Source organism: Notamacropus eugenii, chromosome 1, assembly GCF_028372415.1.
Source record: "Notamacropus eugenii isolate mMacEug1 chromosome 1, mMacEug1.pri_v2, whole genome shotgun sequence".
Classification (NCBI taxonomy): Eukaryota; Metazoa; Chordata; class Mammalia; order Diprotodontia; family Macropodidae; genus Notamacropus; species Notamacropus eugenii.
This window is the reverse complement of record NC_092872.1, coordinates 146,668,272-146,682,834: the sequence shown is the minus strand read 5'-3', so window position 1 is coordinate 146,682,834 and position 14,563 is coordinate 146,668,272. Positions and strand designations below refer to the sequence as shown.

Below are 14,563 nucleotides of genomic sequence, written 5' to 3'. Positions count from 1 at the left end.
ACTTCCTGGACAGAGTAAGAAAAAACATACATACTGAAAAATATGACCATCTTCACAAACGATAAATTCACTAATAGGTTTTACATTTACAAAACAGTGTATCAGTCCTGTCTATATTTACAAACAACTACCTCTGCTCAGTACAAGTAATACATGCGATAGCTATATTCAAGAATATGGAGATACTATCATAAAATGATCATTTCTATTAGAGGCATCAGGAAGGCTTTAGAAATCCTTTCAGATTCTTTACACGTACTAACAACCTAAAAAGCATACAATTTTTGGAAGTTGTGTTTTGTACTGAATATAATATCTCTGCTCCAATTCAAGATGTCTCAAAAAGAAATGAAGATAATGTTATGACCATTGCCTGACAATCTGCAAGCTATAAAAATGGCACAAGTTGTTGTTTTAAAATTATATTTGTCAGTCTTAAAGATGTAACTAGAATATCTGTAAGAATAATTTCATTGCTTCATTTAAAAACTATTTGAAATAACTAGGAAAAAATTCTCATATTACATTTCACTCTATACAAATCTATTTCTAAAATTACAATGTATATATGTGAAAAAAATTTAAAATTAATTTAACTACTCACAATACATCTACCACACTGTTAACTCAGAATCAAAGTAACAGCCATTAGATTTCAAAATAAAACTTGTTACATACATTTTTAAAACTAGAAGACTATCACAAATCAAAGTAAGGTGACTGGTGTAATTACTTGCCTTGTACTCTAATGTCTGCAATGTTACACTTCTGATCACAGACAAGGATATTAAATGAGTTCAGTTCTGCAGTGACTTTCAGATCAAAAATATCTTGATGTGAAATGTTGTCAGATACTGAAAAGTTACCGAAAATCATGATTAGCAAATTATAATTCTGATGTAACAAAGAAATGCAATTTCATACTAAATGGAATAATAACAGCACAATGAAAACAGGGTCCTTGAGGTCAGGACCAGTTTCATTTTTATCTGTCTCCAGTACTTTAAACATAACAAAAGCAAAAGCAATTTCTTATTAAGCATTTTAATTTTAACAGAATTGAAATTAATTTTCAAATATTAGGTTAAAACTATAAAGGGAAACTGAATTATGAGGAAAACTGTAACAACAACTCACATTTACATAGTCTTTTAAGATATGAGAAGTACTTCCTCAAAACAACCATATGTAGCGGTATCACTATGACTATTTCTATTTCATTAAGCTTCAGAAAGGTTAAGTAGCTTCAAAGCAATTCACCAAGTTTTTATGAAGTGCCTACTATGTGCTAGGTGTGAAGGACAAAAAAATTATTTTCCTGGGTCTTGCCCAAAATCACACAGCTAGTAAGTCATCAGGGCCAAGACTTGAATTCCAGCCTCTGACTCCAAAATCCAGTGTTATTTCACCTCCCTGATGCTGCTTTATCATGCTGTCTCTATACCATAGACGAACAATTATTTGATTCGGTATTTTGGTAGAGTATGTCATGAAAAAACACTTCTATAATGGAATTCAACCGACTAATTGTCTCTATTTATATGGAAATGTAATTAGTATCTACCAATAATTTAATGCAAACTCTATTCTTCTAATTTTTAGCCTCCTTCACAGAAATGATATTCAAATGAGATACTAATTATCTCTCTATATAAAAACTTAGCACAGTGCTAGGCACATAGGAGGTGCTCAGTAAATGCCTGTTGACTGACAGGGAAGAAAGAAGTGAAACATAGCACCTGTTCTCTTATAAAAGAGCTCCAAGAAGCCTAACCAAGTGTTAAGAAAACACAGTGGAATTAGCATTCCCTAACTGCATGGATTGAAAATGATCTCCCAAGTAATAACATAGTATTTTACATTCTCCTTATTTATATTCTAATTTTCTTTCTGGCTTCTTCCTACTAGATAATTCACCTATTCAGGACTGCTATGTTCTTCTTTGTACGTCCCCCAGCATCCAACACAACTGAAAGTAGTAGGTACCTAAGAAATGATCACTGAATATTGAATGAAGGAAATAATGAGTCTTGTAAACTAACGTCATTTTTGACTTATCTCCTCCTTCAATCCTTCTAATCCATTTGGTCAACTAGCAATATTAAGTGTCTGCTACATGTCAGGCACTATGCTAAGTGCTAGAGATAAAAAGAAAGGTAAAAGATAGCATATGTTCTCAAGGAGCCACAATGTAAAGGGGGAGGTAACATGCAAACAATTCTATACAAACAAGAGAGAAGTCACTAAAATTTAGGACTGAGAAAGGGTTCTTGCAGAAGATGGGACTTTGCAGGAAAAGACTTGACAGAAGCCACAGAAGCGAGGAGAAAGAAATGAGGCAGGAGAGAGTTCTAGACATGGGAGATGGCAGTGGAAACGCTCAGTCACAAAAGGGAATGGCTTGCGTGAGGAAGAGCAAGGGAGGCAAGTGTCACTGGAGTACGGAGTATGTGAAAGGGTGTAAGGGGTAAGATGATTAAAAGAAAGGAAGGGACCAGATTATGAAGAACTTGAAAAGCCAAACAGGAATTCTTTTATTTGATCCTGAAGGTAAGAGGGAATCAATGGAGTTCAATGAATGGGAGGTAATTAGTCCAGATCCATGCTTTAGAGCGACCACGATGACAGCTGAGCGCAGAATGGACTAGAGGGGGAGACCCACCAGCAGGATACTTTAATAGTCCATGCATGAGGTGATGAGGGCTTAGACCAAAGGAGAGATAGTGCCATAGCAAAGAAGGGGGTGTCTATAAGAGATATTAATGATGAAGAATCACTGATCATATATGGGGGTGAGAGAGTGAAGATTAAAGAATGACAACTTATTGGTAACTGAAAAACCACTCACTAAAGTACCTTATTATCAAAGTAAGGATTACATTTGCTTTTTCTTTTACAGATGACCCAATCTGCCTTTGTAAAAATAACTTATTGGATTTGTATACTCATTTTCTTGCAAATTACAATAATAGAAATTTTAAAAATATGATTATTTTAGTTCTGATTAAAAGAATGTTATTGAAAAAATAATACCAGCTTTGACAGGAGTGCTTTTATGTTCCTCTCTTGGCAGTTTCAGCTCATATCCTTTCTCATTAGAGGAAAGACCATGGGATGGAACGGCTGATGACATAAAGTCCATGATGGATAGCAAAGATTCCAAATGGAGGACTAAATCTAATGATGAAAATGACACCTAAGTCAAGAAACAATAGAAGAGACTACTTTTAGAAATCACAAAAAACAGCATCAAAAACCTTTTGCTCAGGTTAATCATACATAATACCTCAAAATACCAGTGAGGATTAGAGAAAGATGTCTCCACATTTATTCTTACTAAGCATAAGAGTAATTTTTTTTAATCTCTAACCAGTTTTCAAAGTTTTACAAACCTATTAGTTCATTCAAAAATGTAGGCACTATGACAAGATATCAGGTCACTTTTCAAGAAAAAAAAACTGCACTGAATGCTAAAAAATGTTTTAGGCAATATATTCAATTTTGAGAAGTTAAAATCCTTTATACACTAAAATTAACTCTGAATCTAAAGCCAACAGAAATTGTCATCTATTTAAAAGAATACCCCTGTACAGAATTCCTACATTAATGCTAGCCAAAAATTTTAGCCATCATATTGAGCCAAAAAATATAGTGGCCTAAGATTTTTAGAAGGCACTTCTAAGGGAACATATTAGTTGTTTGCTCAACAAACACTGAGTCAATTCACAATTGAACTCAGTGAAGCAAATTACTTCTTCTGGGAAATTAAGTTTTCTTCCTATGAGACATTTATTTCTATTTTATACAGATACCAGAGAGACTGCTATTATTATGCTATGCTTATGTTGATGCTTAACTTCTGAGAATAAACCATAAAGTAATTACCTTTACTGTTTGTTTGGTATTATTATGAACAGTTTTAAAATCTGGTCCATCACTGTCTGCCTGTAAATGAAATAAGAATAAAATACTTGAATACAAACATAAAAAACATACACACTGAATTTATTTTCTTGATTTATTTATGGGGTTATAAACTTAAATTCCAAACTCTTCATATTTCCAATAAAGCTCAGTAAATTTATATGCACAGTATAAAAATGGTTCCACATGCTATAGCACTTTGAATGGATGGCAAAATGTAAGAAAGCATATTCTAAATGGACCATAATCATTTGATTATTTTCTCTCCTTGCATTTCCTCTGCTATACTATGGAAAGAAAATGTAAGGGGGGAAAGTGGTTCTCTGTATGTGATTATTGTTTCTGCTTTTAAAAGCAAGTATTGCTACTGAAAAAGGTTTCTTGCAGTACATTTTCTGGCACTGCCAGAGAAGGTAAAAGGTTAAATGAAAAGAATTCAACAGCCTGAGCTGGAACAGACTTTGAGAAGATCTAGGCTAACTGCCTCACTTTATTGATAACGAAGCTGATTCTCAAGAGACTTTGAGATGATCTAGGTTAGCTGCCTCACTTTATTGATAATGAAGCTGATTCTCAGAGACTTTGAGATGATCTAGGCTAGCTGCCTCACTTTATTGATAACGAAGCTGATTCTCAGAGAAGTGGCTTGACCAAGGTCACAGCTATAATTTAAACTCAAAGACTACTTGCCACTAGCTGAGATAAAAGACAGGACTCCGACTTTTTACTCCAATGTAACAATCTTTACCTTCTCATCCCTTACTCTTGTATTCCTAACTCCCTTTTAGCTCCCTTTAATTTAAAGCAATGAGGCTATATATGCTCCAACTTTATTAAGCACCTCTGTTATAGGTCCTATGGGACAAAAGATGAAAAATCAGTCACCGTCCTCAAGAAAATATCAATTTAACATGGCAAAGGGAAGAAGTTTTGACAGGAATAAGATTATCTCAAAGGGTTTCTCCCAGCTCAGAATCTGTGATCCTTGCTACAGCATGATACAAAGGAAAATATAAGGGCAAAAAAGAAATCTGGACAGAATAATACACAGAAATATAAGGAAAACATAAAGAAAAAAGAACTTTTATTAGGGAGAAAAGAGGAAAGAACAGAAGCTGCTGATCATAGAAAACTTCATGGATGAGGCAGGACCCAAACTAGGTCTTAAAACAGAGAAAAATTTCAGGAAGCAGAGATGTGAAAGCCTGGATATGGCAGCTTCTGGGTAAATGCACAGAGGTGGTACAGGACTGGGAAATAAAAGCAGAGTTCAGTTCAACCTGGTTGGAACACAGTATTGAGGTGAGTAGTATAAAATAAGACCAGTAATGTAGGGTGGAGTCAGACTGTAAAGGGTCTTGGATCTTTGATAACAGGACGAGGAGTTCATTAATTTATATTTTAGTTTAGGAGAATAAAAAAAGCACTGAATTTAGAATCATCAGACCTACTCCTAGCCTGCTATATGAAAGTGACCAAATGTCTCTGAATTTCAGATTCCTTACTGGTAAAATAAGAGTGCTGAACTAAAAACAAAAACAGAAGCAGAAATAAAAATAAAACCTCTAAAGGGTCTTTTATCTCTAATACTTACATAATAAAAAAATTTTTTAACAGGACAGTCACATAGTTGGACCTTGCTTTGAGAAGACTATTTTAATATCTACGTAAAGGCTGCATTTGGGGGAGGAAAGTTTGGGAACAAAGAAATCAGCTAGAAGGTTACAGGATCCTAGATGAGAACTAGGAGAGGCCTTCACTTGGAAGGTGACAGTGTAAATAGAAAGAGAAAAATGATTCAAGGTTTGCCAGGGTAGAGCTGGTAACTGATTTGGATCTGTGGTGCCAGTCAGGGAAAGAGATGACTAGGCAACCAGGTAAATATCAACCAAAAATAATAATGACGCACAGTTAATAAGCAGTTAGGTGGGTAGTGAATGAGCACTAGGCTTACTGTCATGAAAACCTGAGTATAAATCCTACCTCAGAAACTTCCTAGCAGTATGACCCTGGGCAAGCCTTAAATGCTTTTCAGTTTCCTTATCTATAAAATAAAGGGGAGAGGGCTACGGGCCTTTTAAAGAGCCTTTTCAGCTCTAACTCTATGATTCTATCATTCTGTGATAGTTTGTGCTAATAGTTTCTCTTCCTAAACCACAGGCATTTTAAGCTCCAAACCTGAAATAAAAACTAGCTATTCAACTACTTGCAATTGAATTTTTTCTTCTTACACCCTGTCTTTGTCTACGTCTCTCACAAATACATGAAGTTTCAATTTAACAGTGAATTTTTAGGAAGAGCAGAAACAGCTGAAAGGAGCAATGTAAAGAAATCTAGATTATACTAAATGCACCTAAACTTCTCTTTAACTCTGACTCTGAACTGACAAATCTCTAATAAATGGAATTGAAAGTCTTAAATATGAATAGAAATTTCCAAGAGCAGTAGAAGACCAGTACACACAAGCTTAAATAATTTTCCATAATGATTCCAGGATAGATTTTCTGGAAACATCAAGTAAAGAAGAAGAGGAAGAAAAATTCAAAATAAATAACATTGCTCCAGACATACAAATAGTAAAGAATTCTAGAAACAAATAACAATACCTTTGTGAGTTCCATTTTTAGAAGTGGCTCATCAGTTACATTACAAGAGTTAATGATATAAAGAGGTTCTCCTTTAGAATCTATAAGAAAGACAGACTTGCCTAAAAAATCAACATACTTGAAAGTCACATTTTAAAACCCAATGACAACTTTTCTAAAACCTCACTGTCAAGACATGATACAGCAACTGCTCCATTTTAATAAACCCTAATAAAAGTGTAAACTTACGACAGTAGCCTCTATTTCACTTATTATAATTATGCTTCTAAAGAAATTAACAAAGTTTTCTGTTAAACAATCAGTAGATCCAGTGAAAATAAAATTTTATTTACTAAAAATTGTTCCATGAAATGTTTTACAATACCACTCTCTAGTTCCTTAGCATGATGACAAGAAAGCACAAAAGATCTCTTTCTGCTATAAACATCTTTCACTAAGTTTATATTTTACACACACCTGTGAAATCATGAGACTTCATGTTAATTTTTTTTAGATACATCTTAGCAGTCATGTCATGGGTTTTAACTCTGGTTTCCACTCCAAGTTGTAGCACATTCAGTTCATGTAAAGGCTTGGGGTTTTTTTCTGATTTTTTCATCAATGTCACCAGAACCTAAGAAAATGAATGCCACACATTTCACTGATTCTACCATTCTCAAAGTAGATGAACCAAAGAGTGACAGCATGCTATAAAAAATCCAATTATTATATACCTAAATTATCATCTGAGCATAAATTTAGGCACACTAGAAGGATAAAATCACTGAGATTTTGGGAACATTATAGCTGTATAACTGTAACTTCAAGAGTTAGTAAATGAAAAAGTGAAATCTAAAAACTGAGATTCTAGATGAAGTTATTTCCTGTGCTATTTTCACTATTCTTCCTACACTAAACCTTGGGGAGGGAAGCTGATACTGAACTAACGGGATCCTTTTCATAGATGAGGAACTCACTGCACATCATAAATAACTTGTCGAAGATCAGAGAGGAATGCTAGCCCAAACAGCCCAAATGATATATGAAAAGCACTTACAGACTTTTTTTTTAAATGTCTGGAGTATTAAGATTTCATAGGATGGAAAAACACTTAGAGGCTGTGGGCTACTCATGTAGCAAGGACAAAAAAGTGAATAACTATATATAATCTTAACAGACTTAGAGGAAGGTCTCTAAGGTGTTGGACACAAATGAACAGATGCAAAGTGAAGCAAGTACAACCAGAAAAATAATGTACAAATGACTACAATAACATAAATGGAACAAACAATAACAAAAACGAATACTGAGTAATTATGAAAACCAAGAGGGAGAGGGAATACTGAATATACTGTCAAACTCAGTTCAAGTACTGATAGTTTTTGATAAGTTCCTTTTTTAAAATCTTCTCTTCTATATTCTTCCAGGTTTTTTTTTTGTTCCTAGGGATCACTCCATGAGTAGAAGAGGTGAGATAGATATATTTGGAAATAAAAAGAATGTTAAAAAAAAAAAAGAAATAGAAAAAATGCAAGATGGGGACTTTTTATAATTTGTTTTTATCTTTTCAGCACCTAGCACACAATGCCTGGCACACAGCAGGCACTTAACAAATACTTGTCAACTGATGATTCCTCAGGTCAGACTTTATATTTTGCTGCCACTGTTTTCAAGAACCCAGACGCATGCCATTTGGGCTATCTACCCATTTACAAATAGGCTGGTTCCTACATGTAAGTTTAAAACGTATAGTCTGCTTAAAGCGAAAAACCTAATTAGCTAATAAAAGAAAAATATTTTTCAGAAGAATCTATAAAAAGCAGAAAACGTCTGATTTTACTATTAAATTACACTGCCATTATCAATGAGATCATAAAGGTAGTAAACAGCAGTAGTAACCAAAAGCACTTTCCTTCTAAACAATTACATTAGAGTTTTGCCTGTATCTTGTATTATAGCTTTTTTTAGCAAATGATCTGAAAATTGCCTAAAGTGACAATAAGGATATCTCTGAAAAATATATAATTAGGAAATGGGATTATTTATATTTTAGTAAATCCAATTTCATTACCCAATTCTTTGGGGGGTTAAAATACTCTTAACCTAGTAATAATGTTTCCAGTAGACACGAATAAAAGTAGTGTGCCAAATTTTCCAGTAAGAACTGTGTTACTAAGGTCTCATGAATCACACCAAAAAATCAAATGATGAATAAAAATAAGTACTAAACATAAAGAAAATCACTTTTGGAAAACAAAGACAAACATGAAGACCACTCAAAAAGGAAGAAAATAAAAAAAAATTTTATAAATGTAAATGGTCACATTCTCCTGACATCACAGAAAAAAGTATTATCAATTCAAATATTATTCAGTGTTTAAGTTAACAGTAGTTATGGTACAAATGATAAGGTATAGATAGATATGATGCTGTATTATATGATTATTTATATGTGCTAGGAGCTCTTAATTTATCAAAGTAGCTTACTCTCTTATAATATTCTTTATGATATAGACCTCTGTCTCACAACTAGATTAAAGCAAGATCTCTACTAAAACTATACAAGAATAAAAAAAAATAAAAGGGCATGGGAAATCCATTAATACTGCTCCAGGAATTTGTAGGGTCAAAAGGATAGATATCTTCTATATTCTTTAGGACGTTCTCTCTGTTCTCAAGGATTTCTCAAAAAAAATTCCTTTAATTTACTTTTTATTCCGTTTCCTTTATATGCTTTATTCCTGTTTAAAAAAGTAAAAACTCCCTAAAGTCCAAGTCTCATCTTACTTATTACAAATTAAGTCGCACTTTATGCTAAAATTTTCCCTCTGAGATACATCACTGAAACAAAGACAACCTACTGTACACACTTCTCAAGACAAGAAGCATATGGTTTACCTTGGTATGCTACAGCACATAACCAGCAATGAACTATACAGGAAAAGGAGCAAAAAAGGTGATGCCCTCAGACAAGTGTCTGTCTGCACAAAAAAAGGGAACTAGTTTTAGGGTAAGAGTGGGAGATGACCAATGGATGGGACACCTGCTGTACTGGCATCTCCACAATGGCAAGACAGTAAGAATGGGAGGGGACCCCTCCCCAAGAAGATATATATGGGCAGACATAGACAAGAGCTCCCCTGGATAAGAAGTCATAGAAGGACTGTAATCTGCATCACAGCAAGGAGCATAAAAATCCATTGAAGGATTCAGGAAGATTAAATTAGTAATACGGATATTTTTACTTCCAAAGAGTTGCATGATTTCAAATTTCTAAAAGTAATTCCAAGTTTTCAACTATTCTCAGTCAAAACTTAGTTATAAATACACAAACACACCTCTTTAATTTCAAATTTTAGCAGTACGTTAGTGACATCTTTTGGCACAATTTCTTCAACTCCAGTAGGCAGAATTTCTTTTGACATAGGTAAACCTTGTTGTGATGTGAACTTCTCAAAAGGTTCTTTAATTTTACCTAAATAAATTCATAAAAAGGAACAAAAATTATTTAATTCTGTCCTAAAAAAGTCATAGAATTTTTTTAAAAACTAGTTATTTTTCCAATTAGAAGTTAAACATTAATGTCTAGGGGGATTTGGTTCTATCACATTGCAAAAACCTAAATTCCCTTTTTTAAAAAAGTAGTGCTCGTTATCACTCTCCTCATATTTCTCCCTCCTTCTATATCTTTAAATTTCAGTTTTATTTTTATCCTCATGTATTTAAAAAAAAAAAATCACTTGATAATCCCTCCTGCCTTTTGTTGATGTTTCATTCCCTACGTCGGTCTCTGCAGAGATGAAGCAGGTTATTTCATCATTCCCGCCCCCCCACCTTGGGAGCTGTAATTTTTAGACTTTTGTTTGCAGTTTGAATATTCTGCTTACAGATATATAGATATCTTTTTTTTTTTTTTTGCAGGAATGCCTCAAATGTATTTATTTTGTCACAAATCCACCTTTTCAGCTGACAATTAGGTTCAATTTTTACAGATATGTCATTCTGAGTTGCAGCTTGAGCTCCTCTACTTTTTTGGGGGAATATATTATCCTATTCCCTTCTGTGATTTCTGCTCAGTGAAGAACAGACTTGTGTATTGGAATTTCCTTTCAATTACATTTGAAGATTTTTCTTCTTTCTGGTCATAGAATTTGTTGTTTGTTAATGCAACTATTAAATTTAACTACTGTGTATCTTGGAAGTTTGTAGTACAGGTTTTTTCATTTTGTTTTTTCTTCCCTGGACCTATGGATTCCTTAAATGGATGCCCTATGTTTTTCCCTTTGGAAGAGTTTTGGGAAGTTTTCTGTGTTACTTCCTATATTACGGTGTCCAAGTCATGAGGGTCAAATGAGATAACCTATATAACATTCTGTGCAAACCTTACAGCATTATATAAATGTTAGCTAGTGTTATTATAATTATTATTGGTACTTGGTAAGTTCTTCTGGAAGATTTTACTTCCTTATTTCTGTATTTCCGTTCCTAAAATAAATTTTGGAAAGATTATGGTTCTTTTAAAGTTATTGCCTTTGTTTATTTTCTTCCAGACTATCCCTCAGTATTTTATATTCCAAATCTACTATCTTTTTAATTCTTTGGAAAACTTGCCATCATGACAAGCTTTCCAATCAGATAATTATTTCTGCTATGAATATTAAAAGTTCTCAAATTTATTCCCTTCTAAAATTGTTAGGCTTTTCATGTCTCTTTTAAACCATTCTGGAACATCTTGTTATTGGTTTCGTGGGTTCTGTTTTTCATCAGACACTGGTTCAATTTCTTTTATAAAGAGAATCTTGTGACCTCTTTGAGAATTCAGTGTTCACTCTTCCTTCTTTCTAGTATATTCCCTGTTGGTTTATATATGTCTATGAGCTAGATTTTTAACTGATTTTTTTTCCTCTTGAAATACTTTGTGTTTTTGTATTTTCTCCTCTTAAGAGGGGTAGACTCCTGCATAGACTGCAAATCTTTCATAGCCTCTTTCCACTTTGGAGGATTTTTCAATGGTCCCAGTCCTTGCCCTAAGTAGCTTCCAGAGGAATAGGACTGACTGGGTCAGGTGGATTTCAATCCTTTACCTTCCAGACTTAGTGAAGCAATTAACACTGGCCCTTTCTGCCACAGTTCTTTCCATGACTCTCATTCTTTGCTTTTCTGATTGGGCTGAATCAGCTTCTACCACTTTTTGCAGGGTTAGAAAAGGATAAGTTGGGTTTTGGTTGCACCAGTGTATTAAGCATTAAGAGCTGGGTAGAGTCAGAGGCTGCTGTTCATTACAACTACATAGGAGATAGGTTAAAGTCAAAAATGGAGGTGGAGAAAGAGAGAATAAGTGGTAGAGTCTCTGAACAAGGTGGGAAATCCCTAAGCAGGTACTAGATACAAACTTTTAGTATAGTTTGTATATCTCTGGCAGAGCACAGAGATGGGGGAAAATGGGGTACACAGTGCTGGTGCTGAGTGAATATGTTAAGGTTTAACATATTTTTAGCTTTAATTCATCATAAGGCTTTGTCCTTGTCATATCTCTCACTTTCTTGTCTAATAGATTCAGCTAGAATTTGTCTAACTCTGGTTTATAATTCCTCTTGGCACAGAGTTAATTACTAAAATTAACAGTTTCCATTTGAAAATTAAATTTCTGACAAGTAATATCATCTTTAAATGTTGAAAAACTACAACTAATATGTATATTTACCTCCACAATCCATAAAACCCTTTTTTACATATATTAAAAATTGAACCTCTCAAAATCCAGTGAGACAGTTTAGCAGGTATTATTTTCCTCACTGGGCAGATATAAAAACAGTGACTTAGGTGTCCTGGGTTCAAAATCCTACAGTTGCCTCATTGGTTGAGTCAAGTTTTCTGTCTAAGTAACATATCTGGTAATCTTTTCTTAAGGGGAAAGTATGGTGTAGCTCGTAGAATGACAGAATTGCCTTTGGGTACTTTTGATTAGCATTTTACCTCAGACACTTAATTTGTGATGTTGTGTTGGGAAAACCACTTAATCTGAGGTAAAATGGAGATAATAATGATAATACCTATATCATAGGGATGTTGTGAAAATCAAATGAGATTACATACATAAAAACACTTTGGAAGCCTTTAGGTTCTATGTAAATACCATCTATTATTAGCATTATTTTACTTTTATCAAACTTCCTTTCCATGAATAAACAGGAACATAGTTATAATCACCATTATGAATGTGGGGGGTGGGTCGGGGTGAGGGAGGAGGAATACTATTTCTATATTAACTGGTCTCTTACTTTTCTCTTGTATTCTTGATTCTATTTTATCCATTCCTGCAGAAGCTTCCCCAAGATTTTCTTCTAATACTCTAAGCAAAAGACTCAAATCATCCTGATTTAGGCCAACCTGTAAGGCAATAACACTTTCAGAAGTGTTATGAATATATATACACATACATATTATATTATAATATGCCCACATTAAAGAATTCATTAAATATATATTAATCTAGATCACAGGGTAAGGTCATCATAGCATTAAGTAAGCAAATCATATCAATCCAGGTTCAAGTATTTCACTATTATTCAATATTAAAATTTTACATACGACTGGTTAGCACATAAAAAAATATATATATTAACTAAATTATTTGACCCCTACTGGAAGAGAAATATGCAAGCATCAAGCTAACTTTAAAACAAAGAGAAAGGGCAAATTTCTTTAAATGGATAAAACTCTATTGTCTAAATTACCATTCCAGTATAGTACAAATGGCTATCCAACAGTGTTAAAAACATTTTCTTTTCTTTTAACTACTCAGATTGCCTTAAATGTATTTTTCTATCTCTCTGTGTTTGCATGTGTGGGTGTGTATATGTGTGTGCACATACATAAAATATACCTGACAAAGTGTACTTCTAAAAAACAGTAAGAAAGAAGTAATACCTAAAAATTTATACTCACGCAAAATCTGAAGAATTCTATCTTTGGACAACCTGCCAAATATTTTTCTATTATTTTTTTCAAGCCAATGAATAAATATCATTTGTGTTCATAAACATAATAAATAATTCTCCATATTCTAGAAATTTCAAAAAGTAAAATATATATACAAATACATATTTATACTTACATTCATTGTATCAAGATGTCCTGTAATTTCCATTATAGGAATTTTATGATACCAAGCTGCAGCTAGATTCCGATTCACCAAAATATTCAAATTAATAGGGTGAAGTAGCTGAATATCAGGCTGAGAGACACCTGGCTGAATCACTGTTCTAATAAAATATCAAAGTATAAAAACCTGAAACTGATGTCTACCAATTATGACATTCCACTAATAACAGTGCACATTTACAAAGCTTTTTTTCAAAGTACTCTGCACCAAATAGCCTAGAAGTAGATGGTATAAGAATTATTACCCTCATTTTGCAGGCAAGATAATTGAAGATAAGTAATCTAATGACATCCTCAGTATATTTGAAGGAGACAAGACTAGAACACAAGACTTTTGAGTCCATGTCCAGTGACAACATTCACTAAAGAAAAGTCAAAATCATTGTTCTGAAAAAATGATTAACATTTTGACTTAAAATACATATTACCAGCATTGCATTTTTAGGACTTTCAAAACTCAATCTATTAATAAATTATTAAAAGGAATTAAGTAATAAGGTAATGTTCATTAAAGCACAGAACTGATTAGAATTACAGAACTTACAAGAACCATTACAGAGACATGAGTATGATTATAGTTCACAACATCTAGCCTGATGCAGATCAAAACATACGCCTTCACATTTTATCTAGTTATCTATCCCGGTTGTCTTCTTGCCAAACATCCGGCCCTTTCCCCCATCTCAACAGCTCCTCCTCTGCTACTTCCCACACCTCTTGTTCTGGGAACCATCATCAAAAATAATATCACCACTGCTTGAGAAAGGGCACAGAGAGCAAATCTTATAAGGGTCCACTCACTATGCCTGTGACATCCCAGACTTATACACACTCCCCTGGCCACCACTCCTCTCTGTGTATTGTCTCCTCTTAGAAGGAAATTCCTAGAG

The 14,563-nt window shown here is 33.6% G+C and overlaps 1 protein-coding gene across 2 annotated transcripts in view; it reads right to left on the bottom strand.

Annotated features, from left to right (window-relative positions):
- The window catches only part of VPS13C (vacuolar protein sorting 13 homolog C), a 188,637-nt gene that overhangs the window by 94,046 nt on the left and 80,028 nt on the right, over positions 1 to 14,563 (bottom strand). For both annotated transcript variants that reach the window (XM_072616388.1, XM_072616396.1), the window contains exons 34-41: positions 13,627 to 13,774; positions 12,791 to 12,899; positions 9,848 to 9,984; positions 6,987 to 7,143; positions 6,531 to 6,610; positions 3,886 to 3,945; positions 3,034 to 3,196; positions 738 to 854 (exon numbers count right to left, since the gene is read on the bottom strand). In XM_072616388.1, the coding sequence (XP_072472489.1) occupies positions 738 to 854; positions 3,034 to 3,196; positions 3,886 to 3,945; positions 6,531 to 6,610; positions 6,987 to 7,143; positions 9,848 to 9,984; positions 12,791 to 12,899; positions 13,627 to 13,774 (971 nt within the window). The remainder of the gene's footprint in view (positions 1 to 737; positions 855 to 3,033; positions 3,197 to 3,885; positions 3,946 to 6,530; positions 6,611 to 6,986; positions 7,144 to 9,847; positions 9,985 to 12,790; positions 12,900 to 13,626; positions 13,775 to 14,563) is intronic.